At 61.2% G+C, this 12,629-nt stretch overlaps 1 protein-coding gene across 1 annotated transcript in view; it reads right to left on the bottom strand.

The window, feature by feature from the left end:
• The window catches only part of CFAP99 (cilia and flagella associated protein 99), a 36,987-nt gene that overhangs the window by 16,574 nt on the left and 7,784 nt on the right, over nt 1-12,629 (bottom strand). Inside the window, exons 3-4 of the mRNA XM_039232105.1 lie at nt 3,316-3,460; nt 2,196-2,290 (exon numbers count right to left, since the gene is read on the bottom strand). Of these exons, the coding sequence (XP_039088036.1) occupies nt 2,196-2,290; nt 3,316-3,460 (240 nt within the window). The remainder of the gene's footprint in view (nt 1-2,195; nt 2,291-3,315; nt 3,461-12,629) is intronic.

Genomic DNA, 12,629 nt, shown 5'->3' with positions numbered 1-12,629 from the left:
CTGGGCTCCACCCCAGCACCGTCCACAGATCTGGGCCCACAGAGCTGGAGAAGCCTGACTCTCGGGGCTCCCAGGTTGAGGTGGCTGCAGTCGGTGTTAACTGCTGCATGCTCATGGGTGGGCGCGATGCCCGGGGTCCCTGCAGACGCCGTGAACAGGCAGTGGGGGAGCCGAACGCAAGGACAGGACCCTGGCTGCTGCTGCTGCTTCCCCAGGAACCGCCCCTCCCCTCCAGTCACCTCTCTCCTGCCCTCCCCATTGCATCGCTGCCTGAGGGGCCGTGGGCTTCCTGCTGTCTGGCACTGGGGACACCTCTTGCCCCTGGGCTCCTGGCTGGTGCTCCCTGATGCTCCATCCTGCCCTCCCACTCAGCATCTCAGTGGGTGTGCTGTCCCCATGGGACACACCCCTGCTCACACCCCTGGGGAGGGCTCTCCAGAATCAGGTGGCCATTGTCGCGGGGTATGGGGGCAGGGCTCTGGGCTGGGCTCTCTGGCCCTCTGGAGGGTTCCTGCATGTAAGTGGGGGTCCTTGGAGCCAGCAGGATGGCCACCTGCCCCAGGTGACAGGCCAGCTGCAGCCACATCCAGCTCCGCGTCCTGCGGAGGCCCCGACAGAGGCTGCCTGAGAACCAGCCTGGGCACGCTGAGCTGATCACCACCTCCTCCCTGCTGCCCAGAGAGGCCCCAGGGCAGCCATCCTGTCCCCAACAGCTTGTGCCCTGTCTTCGAGGCCCAGGCTGACCTCTCCTCTAGAGGCTGGAGGCGGGTGGGCCCAATGGGACAGGGGGCATGAGCAGAGGAGAGAAGGCCCTGCGCAGGGTGCCGCCCACCCCTGCAGCTCCCCAGCTCCCGTGGGAGTTGGCGTGGGCAGTTTCCACGAATCTCTTCCAGAAAATCTCCAGGGAGGTAAATGCCCAGCCACCTGCACTGGGGGCACTGGGCTGGCCACGTGTGACCAGCTCTCTGTGTACCTGTCCCAGGTCTGCATGGGGGGGGCAGCCCCGGGGGGGGGGTCCCGTGTCACCCCCTCCGGGTTCTCCAGACCAAGGTTGGTCTAGGGCCAGCTCCTGCCCTGCGGGACCCAGTGCAAAGTGACACACAGGCCCCCTTGTTCAACAATCTTTCAGAATCCCACAACTCTGACAGCAGAGCATGAGCTGAGCACCGGCCCCCCGAGCCCTGGAAGCGGGCCCTGGGCGCCTGCTGACGGCTCTCAGAAAATGCCTGCAATTTTGCTTCTTTTTTATAGAAAGATGAAGACTTTAAGATAATTACGCAAATATTTATCCCTGTGAATTGCTCATTTACATGTAGATAGGAAATCTCATCATTAAACACAAACCACGGCCTTGGGCAGGCACTTTCTCCCGTTAGGCGGCCGGTGCTGTGCCCGTCTCCGGTGCTGCATCTCTGGGGGCTGTGGTCCTAGTGGGCGTCCGTCCCCCGCTTCCACCCCCGCTCCCCCTGAACCGTCTGCAGGGGCTGCTGCTTCCCCTGGAGAGGCCCCTGGAGTGATGTCCCCGCTCGTCCCCAGGAGTCACTGCCCTGGTCTGGTGACGGCCCCCGAGCCCAGTGAGGAGGAGCAAGGCAGTGGTTAAAAGCCTGGTCCAAGAACGGGCTCTGCTGCTCATCTGCTGTGTGGTGTTGGGTAAGTCACCCAGCCTCTCTGTGCCTCAGGTCCCTCAACTGTGGGATGAGTGCCTCGTGGGGCCACCTCCCTGCGTCATTGTGAGGATGAAGCAAGAACTGCTCACAGACGATGCCTGGCCCACGGCAGGTGTTCCGTGGGGGCTGGCCACTGAGGAACGGTGGGCCTCAGGCTCAGGCCACAGAAGGGGCCGTGGCCGGGCAGGAGGCTGGGCGCCCATCCTCAGGGCCCACTCGGACCCGCCCCCTTGCCTGGCCCCCAGCCCTCAAGCACTGCCTCTCTCGGAGAGGGGAGCTTGGTCACGAGAGAGAAGGGAAGGTTCCGGTCCAGACTCCCCACCCACCAGGACCTAAGTGACGAGAGTCAGTCACCCCCCCACGCCCCTGGGACAAAGGCAGCCCTCTGCAGATCTGAGGGCACCTGTTTGTCACAAGCACACAGCAAGCCCCAGAGTCTCTTCCGTTGCAATGAGCCAGAAAGGTGAGAGGGCGGCTGGGTGGGACCCACCTTTGCCCTTGCGTTTAGGAAGGACACGTAGGGCTCACCTTGCGCATCTTGTCCACGGGCTGCGACCTGACGATGTCACAGAAGAGCTGAAAGCCCAGTTCCTCCAGCTGGAAGGTGGCCAGGTAGCAGATCACTGAGGAAACGGGGCCGGTGAGTTGGGGCCGGCCCCAGGGCGTCACCCTGCGCCCCCTCGCACTCCATCTCGGGGGATCAGCCAGAGGCCCGACCGGGACAGCGCCAGCAGGGGAGGTGACCACAGGCGGGAGCTCCCCCTGGCGCCGCGTGAAAACGACAAGATGACGGGCGAATCTGGTGACAGCTCACACAGTGAGCGTCGGGGGGTCTGTCAAAGCACCGACTTCCACATACGCTCACGTGTGGCGCGTGCTCAGAAGTTCCAAAAGTTCCCTGGGCAACAGGACAATCACTTCGGATTTCAGTTAGTTAATTCTGGGAGACGGGGGGCCTCAAGCCAAGCGGGACGTGAACACCTGGGTGGGTGAGGCGCCCGGGCAGGGGCCGTTGGTGACACGGGCGGGCCGGTGATGCGCTGCTGGCCATGACACCTGGCTGAGCGTCGGGGGCGTGGGCACCCGGCCTGGCATCGGGCCCCAGGCTCAGCCCCCCTGCACCCTGCCGTCCCCATGGCTCCCCCTGACCAGGGGCTCCGAGGCCCAGCGCGGGCTCTGGGGCTGAACCAGCACGCCCACCCGGAAACTCTGACCAGCCTGCCCGCAACGTTCACCTCGGAAGCTGGTGGCCGTGCAGGGCCTGCAGGAAGCCAGGCAGAGACATCTCACATTTAACCCCCTGCTGGACAGTCCACACTGCGGCCACGAGGCTGGCCCTGCCCTACATCCTCGGGGGTGGGGGGGCCAGGAACTTGGCGGATGATAAAGGTCCGTCATCTCCCCCAGGCCGGCCTTCAGGGAGCCTGGGGTCTGTTTCCTTGTCTGTAAGGCAGACCCTGGCCCAGTCACTCAAGGCAGCCGTGAGGATCTGATGAGTGAGGGGCCGGGTGAGACCCCGGAAAGCACGCGCGCTGCAGAAGCGCCAGGGGCTGGCGTCCGGCACGAGCCTCAGGAGCACTGCCTGCAGCTGCTTCACTAGGTCATCGCCACTGCTGTGGGTCTGTGCCCTCGTGCACGGGACACCTACCCTCAAAGAGGCTGTAGTCGGCATGGGGGCAGAGGCAGCCGGCCCGCGCGTAGAAGGCGTCCACCACCACGGCCAGCAGCCTCCGGTACTCAAGGCACCCAGACAGCACCTCCAGAATGAACGCTCGCTTCTGGGGGCTCAGGGTCTAGAAGAGAAACGGCCGGGAGTGGGGTGGGGTTTGCGGGCCAGGCGCCCCCCCCACGTGCTGGGGAAGGCTCGGCCAGCGCACCCCTCCCCAAGCTGTCAGGCGTGCCGGCCCCCTGACCCAGAGGGCCGGCCCCAGGATGTGGTCCCTCCCGTGCTCCTGGGTAGTGACCAGGGGCCGGGGGCAAAGATAGGAATAAACACGGAAAGAAATAAACAGGCATTAAAAGTGTGTGATTTCATTTGTATGAGGTCCCTGGAGGAGACCGATGCCCAGGGCAGAGAGGAGGGTGGTGCGAGCCGGGGCCGGAGTGGGGGTGGGGGGCAGTTAGGGTGTCACGGGGCCGGTTTCCGCCGGGGAGGACGAGAAAGTGCCGGGGCGGAGGGTGGGGACGGCTGCACGATTGCGTGAACGTCCTTAATGCCACTGAGCTGTGCACTTCACAGTGGTCAGGACGGGAAATGTTAGGTCACGTGTCACGTGTGTTTTACCACAATAAGAGGAAAACAGAGCAAGCTCCCATAAAGGTTTCCAAATGGATTATTTAAAAAAAATAATCCTCCCCTCCTCAAAAAAAATGGTAAGAGAAACATGCAAGTCGGACAGGAATTACCAGTAAGGGAGGGGCTGCGCTCTCTCCACGGGCCTGTGCTGGGAGACTGACGGCCCCCCAATCAGCCCTCGGGCAACTGGGTTCTCACACGTTACTGATGCAAAACAGTGAGGAAGCTTCTGAGAGCAAGAGGAGTGGAAAAGAGTATCTCCTGTTGCCAGTGCGGCCACGGGAGGGGCTGGCGGGGCCGGGGGCCGTCGGGTCCTTCCTGAGAGCGATCTGGAAATGTGTTTCAAGTACCTTTTACTTCCCGCACCTTTAATCCAGTAAGTACACTTCTGGGAATGTAAGGAAACCATCCAAAATACAGGAAAGAGCCGCATGCAGGAAAGAGGTTCAGGGCATTTAAGAAGAAAACATTAAAAAAAAAATCTTTTTTTTTCATATCGTCTGCCTTGCTCTTAATCAGCTTGGAATGCTGGCAGCATCTCTGGCCGCAGGGCTCAGTCCTCCTGCTGACGGAGCCGGGCGCCGAGTGCCTCTGAGCGTCAGCCCTGCGCGGCTTCCCACGTTGTTGGGCACCCACTCCAAGCTTTTCAACTTCGGGGGTGGGGGGGATCACTGCGTGTCTTCCTGCATTGTAAATTTTATTTTTTTATTTCGATTTTATTTTAGAGAGAGAGCACAAGAGGGGGGAGAGAGAGAGAGAGAGAGAGAGAGAGAGAGAGAGAGTCCCAAGCAGGCTCCATGCTCAGCACAGAGACCAGCTATGCTGTAATGTGAATTTTAGACTTGTTTCATATACATCGTATTAAAACTGCCGTATCAATTTTGGTGCATAGATTTTGCAAATACTATACTGTATGTAACGCCTAGAGGCCTCTGCAGTGTATGTGTAATGTATTTATGCCCAAAAATGTATTCATTCTTTCTGAAAAGATAAAGAGTTCAGGGCAAAGGAAGTGGTAACAGCCTGAGTGTCAGTGGCCGGGAGCCGCGGGTCAGACGCTCTGTCCCCTCGCAGGGAGCAAGGTGGCCGTTAGAGCCAGTCCCGCATGACCTCCAGGGGACAGGATGGTTAACGCGCATGAAACTGAGCCGCAGGCCTCGACCCGCACGGCAAAACACACTCACCAGTAGTGTCATTAAAACAAAAATTTTTTTGCCAATCTGTTAGATAAATTTTGGCATCTTATTTTTTTTTTTGAATTTTTTATTATCAGTGAAATTTTCATGTATTTACTGGACATTTAGTTATATTTATCTTCTTTTTTTTATGTTTATTTATTTTTAAGACAGAGAGAGAGAGGCTGAGTGCAAGGAGGGGAGGGTCAGGGAGAGAGGGAGACACAGAATCTGAAGCAGCTCCAGGCTCTGAGCTGTCAGCACAGAGCCCGACACGGGGCTCGAACCCATAGACCTGCGAGATTATGACCTGAGCTGAAGTCAGATGCTCAACAACCAAGCCACCCAGGTGCCCCTCTCTTATTTTCACTCAAGAAAACGACCGGAGGGGTCCTGGACAAGCCCCAGGACCGCAGAGAGCCTCGGTCCCCACACGTGCGGGGCTGGACGCTGTCTTGGCAGACGGTGCCATTCCGTGTCCTTCCCGAGGTGCCCCTGACCCACGGGGGCTGGAAGCCGGAGACCCGTGTTCTGTGGGCTCTGGCACAGTTGGGTTGTGCTAACGAGATGCCCTTACAGGAGAGACGGAGGGCAGGGGGGACGACGCCCCTCCCGCCCCCCCAGGGGTGGGGTTCTGAAGCCCTCCCCACGGCTCTGAGCACAGCCCGCTGTACTAAATCCCTTCCCCTTGCTCCCTCCAGTGCCAGGACTGGGCTCCGATGCTGATGCTCTCCTACTGGCATGGAGGCGGGAGGGTCCCCAGCCCAGGCTCCTCAAGGTCTGCGCTCACCCCTGGGGCACCACACCCCGCATGGCGCATGGCGGAAAACGAGCCCTTCCAACCGTGCGTCCCTGGCCTGGACTCCAGAAAGCTCTGTCTGCCCCTGTCCCTCCCCCTCCCTGGAGGTCTGGCCTCTGGGCTTTGCCTGACCTCCCGCCTCAGCACAGCCCCAGGAAGTCTTTGGCACCTCTGCCTCGCGGAGCCGGCAGGCTGGGGGAGCCCTTGCACCTCTGGCTTCTCCTCTTTTTTTTTTTTTTTTTTTTTTTTTTTTTTTTTTTTTTTTTTTTTTTTTTTTTTAGTGTTTATTTATTTATTTATTTCTAGGAGAGAGAGAGAGAGAGACAGTGTGTGCAGGGGAGGGTCAGAGAGAGAGGGAGATTCAGACTCTGAAATAGGCTCCAGGCTCTGAGCTGGCAGTCAGCACAGAGCCCGACGCGGGGCTCGAACCCACGAACCGCGAGATCATGACCTGAGCTGAAGTCGGACGCTCACCGACTGAGCCACCCAGGCACCCCCAAATCGTTCTTTTAAAATGGGAATCAGATCATGTCTGTTCTTCTTTAGGGCCTTCCAGAAGGAGTCCTTACACTGGCCAGTGAGACCCTGTGTGGACCGGTCCGGCTCCCTCTGACCCTCACCCAGCCCTGTCTGCACTCCAGCCACGCTGGCCTCCCTCTGCTTCTCAGGCGCGTAGGATGCCCCCTCAGGGCCTCCGTGCTAGCTGTTCACTCCGCCTGCAACGCCCTTCCCTGCACACTTGCTCCTTCACTCCCACTGGGTCTTTGCTCAGACGCCCCCTGACCCAGGAGGCGTCCTGACCACCCTGGGGTCAGACACCGCCTGGCGCTCTCGCCCAGCGCGACGCACAGGCGGGGATTCCCGTCCCCGCTACAAGCTTACGCTGGCGCCCCGGGGAGGGGACAGAACGCCCTGCCTCCGTGGGCAGCTGTGGGGACCCAGGGACACCGCCCGGTGCAGGTGAGGCACAGAGCGGGGTCTCCCTCCAGGGCCAGCTCTGGCCTCGTGTCCCGCTGACCCTGGGCTGTGCCTGCACCGGGTACATTCTGTCAGAGGCCCGGGCGCCCGAGCAGGCGGGTCAGGAAGCGGTGAGTCAGCAGGGCTGGAGCCGGGGCTGCGTGACTGTGCAGGATGCCAGGCTCTCCCGCTTCGGAGGCTCGGACAACAGTGACTCCGCTTCTCACTAATTACGGCTGCGTTTGGCAAGTGTGAGTCTGTGTTTTCAATAAGGTCAGAGCCCTGGGCCTGCGGCTGCAAGCCCCTAGCCAGCCGTCCCCGGGCACGCAGGTCAGGCCGGGCTGCGTGGGGCCCAGGGGTCCCGCAGGACGCCGAGCAGCAAATGACACCTGGGCCCAGGGCCGGGTCTTTGCCACCAGGGAAGGTCAACCCAGCTGGTCACAGTGGGGAGACTGAGGCCTGGGGCGGCGACCAAGTCCTTCTGGCCAGACTTTCTCCAGGAGGCAGCAGGGCGCGGGGCGAGCACCGGGAGAGGGACCCAGTTCCCGAGCTGACCCCTAATCCTCACAGACCCCAAGGGCCGCTGAGTGCGATACCATGTTGGGTGTTGGTCCCGTTCCGGGTCCTGGAGTCTACACCCCCCGCCAGCCCCCAGGGGGCGCAGCAGGCCCTCGGAGGACGGGCCTGGGAGGGGGCGCTCCCCGTCACTCGCTGCCTCCTGCCCGCACACTGCAGAGTTAGGGCAGAGCTAGACCGGGCCGGGGCCGGAGAGGGGCCTGGGGGCGGATTCGGTCACAACGCAGAACGTGTAAGTCATGTCACAACATCTAGAGGCTCCTGCTGGTCAGGGACGCACTGGCTGAAGTCGTTAGAAGAGCAGACAAAGAAAACAGGCTGCTGGGTGTCTAAATAATCCCTTCTCCCCTTTTTCCTGCCCCACAGAAAAATGCTATCTCATTGTGGACGGCGGTGTGCTCAGCTAAAATGTTTTCCAGTCCCCTGCGGATGGAGCCAGGTAGCAGATGGCTTTAATCAATGAGAGCTAATGGCAAATTTCCAGGTGCGGCCTCCAAGAAAGCTCGTAGAAAGTCAGGCAGAGTCACCTGGCACGTACCTTTAGGCTGTTTGCCTTTCTCCTCTTCTCACCTGGGATATGGATGCAATGCCCGAGGCACAGCAGCCATTTTGTGACTACAAGACGAAGGTACATTCTAAGGATGGCCAAGCAGGGGGTTGGAAAAATACATTTCTAATGGCACCACGGAGCCCCTGGACCCACCTCGGCTGCCTGGATGCAGACTGCGGCTTATGTGAGCGAAGATACCTCCAATTTCTTTAAGCCAGTGCTTTTCTGGATTACCACTGGATTGCCAAACCCTGCTTGCTAACAGATGCAGGTCCAAGCGGATCATTCAGAGACAGAAATACATATTGCTTCAAACTTCGGGCAGTAAGATCAATGTTGGTCATGTGCGCCGAGCGCCTTTTCCCACCTATTTGATCGGCAGGGATGAAAACAGTTGCCAGCACAATATGTGAGCAGGGCGCTAGAGGGCTCCCGACCAGCCCGCGAGAGCGTCTGTATGTAGGTCCCCCCCGACGGTCAACTGGCAACATCAACACAAACCACGGGGGCCGGTTCCCTTCCGCAGAGAAGCTGCGTTTTCTGGGGCTTGACCCGAGGTGCGCCTTCACAGGTGCAGAGGGACAAGCAGACTGGCCCGTCCCAGGGTGGTTCTGGTCCTAAAAGACTGGAAACAGCCTACGGGCCCGTAGCCGGGGATGGTTGCGAGGATCCGGTCCTGGCCAGGCAATGGGATGCTTTCGGTTCTAAGGCAAGAACGTGGAACTTCCCTCATGGCACTTTGAGTGAAAAAAGCCAGGTCCAGGATTACGTTATAATGAACTACCATTTTGTAAAAGCTTTTAAATTTTTTATATAAAAATGACACTGTTTTGGGACGCCTGGGCGGCTCAGTCGGTTCAACATCCGACTTCAGCTCAGGTCGTGACCTCGTGGTTCGTGGGTTCGAGCCCCGCGTCGGGCTCTGTGCTGACGGCTTGGAGCCTGGAGCTGCATCGGAGTCTGTGTCTCCCTCTCTCTGCCCCTCCCCGACTTGTGCTCTCCAGCACTCTCTCTCTCAAAAATAAATAAAAACATTAAAAAAAATTTTTTTTAAATATTAAAATAAAAAGTGTTTCCTGAGCCCAGGAACCTACTAACCGGGAGAGCAAGTTCAAGGCGTTCGGCACTTGGCCACACTGCCACCTTCCAGGCAGGGACATGGGTGGGATCCAGGCCCCCAGACCCTGCTTTCTCCCTTTCCCTCCGGGGCGGGGGGAGGCACTCAGCTGGGCCTCCGCTCATCCCCGCCTCACCCCTGTGCTGTCTGCCAGCCCAGTGCTGACCTACCCCCCTGCTGAGAACCCCCTGCCTGCCTGCGGTCCGGCCCAGGGCCCACGGTTCTGCCCACGCAGTGCCTGCCACAGGTCAGGACTCTGCAGCCCCCTGTCCCTGGCTCATGCAGGTCCCTCTGCCTGGGGTGGGTGATCCCCGTTCTCCCGGACCCCCCCCCCCGGTTCTGTCTCATAGCCAGGCCCCTCTCTGAGGTGTGCTCACCCTCATGGACTCTGTGGATGCCCTGAGCTGCCTGCTGTGCCCAGCACGCCCCACCCCGGTCCTGACTCTGGAAGTTCCCGTGCCCCAGCCTGGTGCCCCAGCGGTCGTGCTGGCTGGCCACGTGGGGCACGGCCACGTGGGGCTCTGGGAGTGCGGGTGGCGGCAGGGGTGGCCAAAGGCAGCACCCAGGGAGGAAGGCCCACCAGCATCCCTCTCCCCTAGAGGAAACTCTCAGGTCCGCCACAGCGGTGCTCCAACGAGATGACACTGTTCCAGAGGGACCTTAACTGCGGGGGGCGGAGCTTGGAGCATGGGGGGCGCAAGGATTCCCGCCCCTGCCTGAGGGCCCAGGGAGCACAGGAGAACCCAGGCTTTCGGGCCTGCCCAGGCTGCTTGCCGATGCCATCACCCTCACCCCCACCCGCCCCTCCCTCCCTCCTCCGGCCCCAGCCAGGTCCTCAGTGCCGCTGGAGAGGCTTGTCCCCACGTCTCAGCACCCACACACGCAGCGGTGATGACGGAGGCCTTTCTGATCTGCAGATCCATCTGCAGAGAGAAAGTCAGCACGCCTTTCCCCCAACCCACAAGTCTTCGATCTTTCCCCGCCCTTCGGCCAGGCTTCATCTGAACACCCCCGGCGCCCTCCTCTCCACCTGGTCCCCAGAGCCCAGCACTTCAGCAGCAACCCTGAGTGTGCCAACCTGGCCCCTCTATTCTTGGCTTCCCTGGGAGGCTCCCCATCTGTGCAAATGTCCTGGGGCTGCTGTAACAAATTACCACAAACTTGGCAGCTGAAAACAACAGGAACATAGTCTTTCAATGTTCTGGAGGACAGAACTCCCAGGTGGAGGTGTTGCAAGGTCAGATCACAGGGAGAGTCCACACCGTGCTTCTCCCCAGCTGCAGGTGCTTGCGGGATCCTGGCATCCTCAGCTCGTGGACGTATCATTCTAAACTCTGCCTCTGCGGTCACGTGGCCTTCTTCCACACGTCTCTGTGTCTGTGTCCAGATTTCCCTCTTCTTATAAGGCCTGGATTTGGGGCTCACCCTAAGTCAAGGGCGCTCTTATCTCGAGATTCCTAATCACATCTGCAAAGGTGGCACTTCTAAATAAGGTCACATTCGCAGGTAACCAGCAGCCGGGACTTGAACCCTGGCCGTCTCCAGCTCCGGACTGCCCATCGGTTCACGTGCCGCGTCGGTTCCTGCCAGGGGGCAGTCTTGAGCCCGCGCCCAACAAAAGCAGTGATTGCTTCAGTTTTCTGGACACAAGAGTGTGTTGTCCCCGCTGGGCAGACTCGAGGCGGGTGGCACCGGGGAGGATCCGGGAGCACCGGCGTGTCAGAAGGCGCAGCTGCCAGCCTCTCCCCCTGACGTGAGTGCCAGCCGGCCCCCTGGGACTCGGTGCGGCCGGTGTGGGGGCAGGGGCGCGCTGGCCTCCCTCCCACACACACGGGGGACACGGGGGCGCGATGTCACGGCTCACCAGGCGACAACTACCAGTAATAACCAGTTGTAACGAACCCGACTCTCTGTAATGGTTACTCCTGAGAAATAAAGATGGTAACCTCACTTTCTGCTGGGCAATGCGGGAAGCTTTGGAGGGCGGGCGCAGGGGAGCCGAGGGCAGAGCAGAGACACCAAGGGGCCTCCTTGGACACGGAAGGTGACAGAACCTCAGGCGAGGTCTTTCTTTTAGGACGAGACAAATAATAGCAGTTGTGGCTGATGGGAGAGACCTGCGGAGGGTAAGACAGAGGGAGCTGCCCCGCCAGGCCCCTGCGGCGTGGGGGTGGGGCTGGGGGTGGGGCGGGGGCGCTGAGCTGTGCAGGGCGCTTCCGGTCGGGGAGGACCACTATGGTAGGGCCTGGCCCTTGGCTGTTTTCATCATTTCCCCAAAACGCTTGGGCCTCAGGCGAGAGCTGGAGAGAGGGGTGCCGAGGGGTGCCCCCGCACCCCCGCCCGGCCCCTGCTGCCCGAGGCCTCGGTTCCGGAACGAAGCCGGTGAGCGGGGATTGGGGCAGCTGTCCCAAGCTTTGCCTCGTGGGAGAGTCCCAGGTTTCCGGACCCCTCGGGCCTTTGTGCGCTGCCTGGGGCCCGGCTCCTCCCGCAGGGCCCTGCGCACCTGCCCTGCCCCCCTCAGGCTTGCAGGCCGCTGCCCCACAGGGCAGCTGCCGAGGAAGAACATTCCCTACCACACCCCAAGGGAGAGGGCCTGGCAGAGCCCACAGCCGGCGGTAATGGGGACGGGGGAGGGGGCGCAGTACAGAGCTCACACGCGCCCTGCTACGGAAAAGCAATTCCAAGCGGCAATTAAGGACGAACATCCTGTAATGGACGCATTTGCTACAACAGCCCCACCTCCCAACAGCACAGGTGCTCGCCCCGCGGGTGGGTGGCGAGGGGTGGGCAGCGGGCCCTGTGGCCATCCGGGAGCACGTTCGCGGGGGGACTGGGCACTGTCCCCCCCGTGCCCCACAGTCCTGCTCCCCGGGCACCCACCCGCCCCTGGTGGACGGACTGACGGACGCACGGGGGGCTTCCGGGGGCCGCTGAGGTGACAGGCCGTGCCACCGCGGCCCTGCGCCGGCCCAGGGCTGCAGCCCAGCGGGCTCCGTGCGTGTGCAGGGCCGGGCCGGGCTGCAGCTGGGGGAGAGAAGGACGGGGACCCTCCAGGGCACAGGGACGGGGTGAGTCGCCGGGGGAGGGAGGTCCCTCAGTTCTTCCGGGCGGGCGTGGCCGCAAGAGGAAGGGGGTGGGGGCTGTGGGCCTCGCCGCCTCGGCCGCCCCTGCCTCTCTGTGGGAGGCCGGTCAGCTCGCGTGCTGCTGCTGCGGAGGAGGCCGCCCTCCAGAGTGGAGGCCGATCCAAGCTCACTCTTGTCCATTTTCAGTTTGGGACGGCACCGTGCAGGCACACCCCGGGTCACGGTGCCAATATTGCTTCTCACAACAGTGGTCTGATGCACATTCCGGATGCCAGGGATGCCTCTCGAGGCACAGACGGGGTCCTTGAAGGCCCCTGGGGACACCACAGCCACGGTCGTGACCTAGAGGGACACTGAGGACCCAGCCTTCGAAGGCGCGGAGCCGTGCCCGGGGCCTCTCCCCAGGCAG

Source organism: Hyaena hyaena, unplaced genomic scaffold, assembly GCF_003009895.1.
Source record: "Hyaena hyaena isolate Hyena2069 unplaced genomic scaffold, ASM300989v1 scaffold_63, whole genome shotgun sequence".
Taxonomy (NCBI): Eukaryota; Metazoa; Chordata; class Mammalia; order Carnivora; family Hyaenidae; genus Hyaena; species Hyaena hyaena.
The sequence above is the reverse complement of the archived record's forward strand: the minus strand, read 5'-3'. Positions and strand labels throughout refer to the sequence as shown.